We start from the raw sequence: 4,215 nt of genomic DNA, 5'->3' as shown, positions 1-4,215 counted from the left end.
AAANAATATTTTATTATAATGTTTATAATTCTACGAGGATGTATATAAAAAATGGCAGATTCCGAAAAAATTTAAATACCTTGATCTGACTTTGGTAGCGTCACCCAAGATCAAACCAGTGATACTCTCATACAATTTAAATAGGACACCCTGTATACATATATATACATATGTGTATAATATAGATGTCTTATAAATAGGACTAGTATTATCACATTTTCTTTGTCAAAAAATAAACATTTGTTTTCCTTTGTAAAAATTTTTAGAAGTCCATTATATTTGAGATTTTATTCTTAATACAATGAATTCCCTGTATATGCACGCGCGCGTGTGTTTCCTGTATAAATGATTTTATGTAAAAAAGGATTTTAATACGATGAATTTACTGTTTGTAAATTTGAAGAAGAAATTTTGCTAAACGGAAAAGATGCTTATTCTTTGAATATATAATTGTTCTTTATCCCATCTATACATATATATGAGATATTCTATATACTCATCTCCAAATTAACATCTTCATATACACTGTGCGGTATTTTATATAAAAGTCCTGTAAATTTTCATGTAAAATTTCATTGCTGTAATTAAATTCATTATTTACATTTTTAAAATAAAATACTTACAAAATTGTTTTTTCACTAAGAAAGAGTATTTTTCGGCTATGATGAATTATGTCAACTTAAATCTTTTGCAAGTGTGTCATTATAGGAACATAAATATTAAATTTAATTATATGAAAATTATCAAAATTTTTACACAAAAAACATTTACATAAAAGAATCAAGAAACAAATGATACTATATTGACATATTAAATGAAATATTTTAAAAACAATGCATTTCTGAAAATTTTGCTAAACGGAAAAGATGCTTATTCTTTGAATATTTAGTACAATTCTTTATCCCACCTATACATATATATGGGATATTCTATATACTCATCTCCAAAATAACATCCACGTATTACATTGTGCGATATTTTATATAAAAGTCCTCTAATATCCTCCTCGAGTGATGATATCATAATTCAACGCAATATTTCTCACGCGAGTTGCGAGATATGCGAGAAAACGGGATGACGGCATGCGAGTGAAAACAGGAGAAGCAGGAATCAGGGAGCTGAAAGGGAGAAAAACGCGAGACAAAGTCTTCGCACGGTTTGGAGGTTCGAGGTAACGGAGAAGGAATATAGAGAAGAAATTCAGAACGCCGTAGTCGAGACTTTAGCCTCCGCGTCGTGGCGTCGCGACGTCGGCCTGTCAGACTGCACCATCGGCGGAGCTGGCCGTCGCCCTTGGAATTTTCACGTAAATAAAATCTCCGGAAGAGAGAGTGTACGATGCTCCTCGTGCGCGAGAGAGCGATGCCGGACACAAAAAGGAAAGAGAAAAGGAAGAAGAAGGAAGGTGGGAGGGAAGAAGCGAGACGTTCGTTATGCGCTCGCGTCGCCTCATGCCTCGACGCATTCTCGACGTCGAGATTCACCCGACGGTTACGACGTAACGACGTGTGCGACACCCTCTGTAGTCTGTGTATATACATAGTGTCATACACACCCGTATACAAGGCAACGCGCTTTCACGGTGTAGCAAGACGGCGACGATGTAATTGAAAACGAGACTGTCGGCGTAACTGCGATTGCTTTTTCATTACGGTGGCAATTAGAGACACAGACGTAGACATAGAATCGGTGTTCGCTCTGTCTCGTTACACTGTTAGCCCGACATAATGACGACGTGCAATCTTTTTACACCGTCTACTTGCTTTTTCTTTTTAAAAACGAAATAACGAACTTAAAAAGTCAAGTGCAATTGTGAACCAAGAGACAAACTATTATATGTAATTATCTTAATTATCATAACAATTATAAAAAGAATACAAAAGTATTTTTTATAGCGTACTAATTTTCCATTTTTTTTTAAGAAAATTTTATTTTGTAGAAACGGAAATTACGTAAGCTATTGTTTTGCAATTTGTACTAGATTGCTGGAACACATGGCTTTATGTGAAATTTTATTGCTGTTTGCAGTGGTGGCTCAGGCATACAAAGTCGAGGTGGAGGTGACGGGGGGCGCATCGAGGGGATGCACTGCAATATTACGCTGCATCATACCCAGCTACGTCAAAGATTTGGTGCGCGTTGTATCCTGGCTGCACGAACCTTCGTCCTACATATATCCCTCGCTACAAGGAGGTAAATGTTTATAACGAAACTTTACATACGAGTGTGTATTACATTTCTTTGTGATATGGAAACAAAATTTCACGTGCGTTACAAAGGCAAAACCTAATTAAAGTCCAATTGAAAAATTTGAAATGTATAACTTTTATGTCCACATATAAGGGATTTTACCCAATAAAGTAAACAATTTTATTATGTGAAAATTATTATGTGAAAATAGATAGATATTATTTGCGAGAAAAAAAAATTAAATTAATAATTAAAAATAAATTTCCGCAACGAAATATATACATAAATATATACATAAAGATATTAAATCGCATCAATAAGGTAAAACAACGAGGAACATATGTTGGCAATTATTTTATATTCCGTGTGTAGATTCTGAGAAGATTTTCAGTGAGAACTTGTGGAAATTTTTAACATAATTAAATTCTAAAAGCTCTATATTATTTGCAAAAGCAATTTATTGTTAATTTATTGTTAATATTCCATATTACTTTATATTGGAATTTTCTTTCTCTACATCTCATTATTATGGTGATTAATATGAGATCTCGTTACTAGATTGATTAATATATGTCTAAATAAATATTGAATCGTATTATTCCATTTTTAATTTCGTATTAATTCATATTCTTATATAGTTAATAATTTTTATTTTCACAAATATGTATCTAAATATTTCTTGATTTAAAGTTTATTATTACACGCGCGCGCGCACGCACACACGCAGCTGGGTTTTCAAATAATTTCGTTAATCCGGGTTTTCGCGGCGCAAAGACTGATATGAATTCGGGAAACATCCCTGGCGGATTTTCACAGATGTAGTGCGATGGCAATAGAAGGAAAAAAAAGAATAACATGGATATAGTGACAATACGAGGCGATTTCAGCGTAGTTTCTATATGGGGGCTCACTACGGCCGTCGCCTACAAGAACTAAAATTTAATATCCGCCGCGGACGCCCGTGCTGAAATTTAATATCCACAATAATGCGGCGTCTCCTTCCGCAGCTCGCAGTGCGGGAGTCGGGATTGTCGGGTTCATTAGTAGCTCACGGAGATTAATCAGATTTGCTGTAAACGCGAGTCCGCCCCAGAAAATTGCGTACAAGGGTGTAAGATAGAAGAGTTATACATAATTAAACATTTCGCGTGCCGCGATTTGATTACACGGTTGTAATTAGCAGTCACTAAGAATACTAGTTACAATAAAAAGCCATGTTGTTATCTTATACCTATATCATGAGTGGATGTATAAATTCTTTTTTGCTTATAAAAGCAAAATTGGTACTGCATTATTTGTATGTAGATACTTTAATCGAAATCGATAATCGTGAAAGATTTTAACATTATTATATTTATTCACATGAAAAAAAAAACGGTTTTGCCTACAATATCTAAAAATTTAATTAAATCTTATAGATCTGAAAATAATTATGTTGGATTATCACAAGATACTCATAGAAAATTATTTTGGCAGTTCAACAAAATCATTTTCAGATCAGTATCTAGCTAAATTTTTAAATATTCTAGCTAAATTAAACTATTATTCATTCTTCCTATGCATGGAAAGAATGGTTTTGCTGAAATATCTGAAAAAATTAAATATATATCTAGAAAAAATTAGATGTAAATCTAGAATTAAATATAAATTTAAATAGAGAAAATAATTTTAATGAATCAAAATAATCGCTCAAGCATAATGAGTAATACTGCAAAAAATATTACTTTTGATGTTTTAGTAATCAGCGTGCTGTATATATAATTATTTTAATGGTCCAACAAAAATGATTTTCAAATTATATCTAGCTAAATTTTTAGATATTTTTGTAAAAATTATCCTTTCCATGCAGTATAATAACTTCATATTACATAGAAAGATATTTTTATGCTATATCTGCGATCGCGATTGTGACGTATCAAGTAGAACGTACGAACGTCGCTGCATGTATGTAGCGCCCAGCTCATGTATGCTCCACACACACACACATATATATATATATATATATATATATATATATATATATAT

General features: G+C 32.6%; 1 protein-coding gene across 1 annotated transcript in view; it reads left to right on the top strand.

Annotated features, from left to right (window-relative positions):
• Positions 1–4,215, top strand: part of LOC105619305 (Down syndrome cell adhesion molecule-like protein Dscam2) — a 118,206-nt gene that overhangs the window by 20,163 nt on the left and 93,828 nt on the right. Inside the window, exon 3 of the mRNA XM_012200828.1 lies at positions 2,029–2,193. Within this exon, the coding sequence (XP_012056218.1) occupies positions 2,029–2,193 (165 nt within the window). The remainder of the gene's footprint in view (positions 1–2,028; positions 2,194–4,215) is intronic.

This window comes from Atta cephalotes, assembly GCF_000143395.1.
Source record: "Atta cephalotes unplaced genomic scaffold scaffold00020, whole genome shotgun sequence".
Classification (NCBI taxonomy): Eukaryota; Metazoa; Arthropoda; class Insecta; order Hymenoptera; family Formicidae; genus Atta; species Atta cephalotes.
Note: the sequence above shows the minus strand (reverse complement) of the source record. Positions and strands in the feature narration are given on the sequence as shown.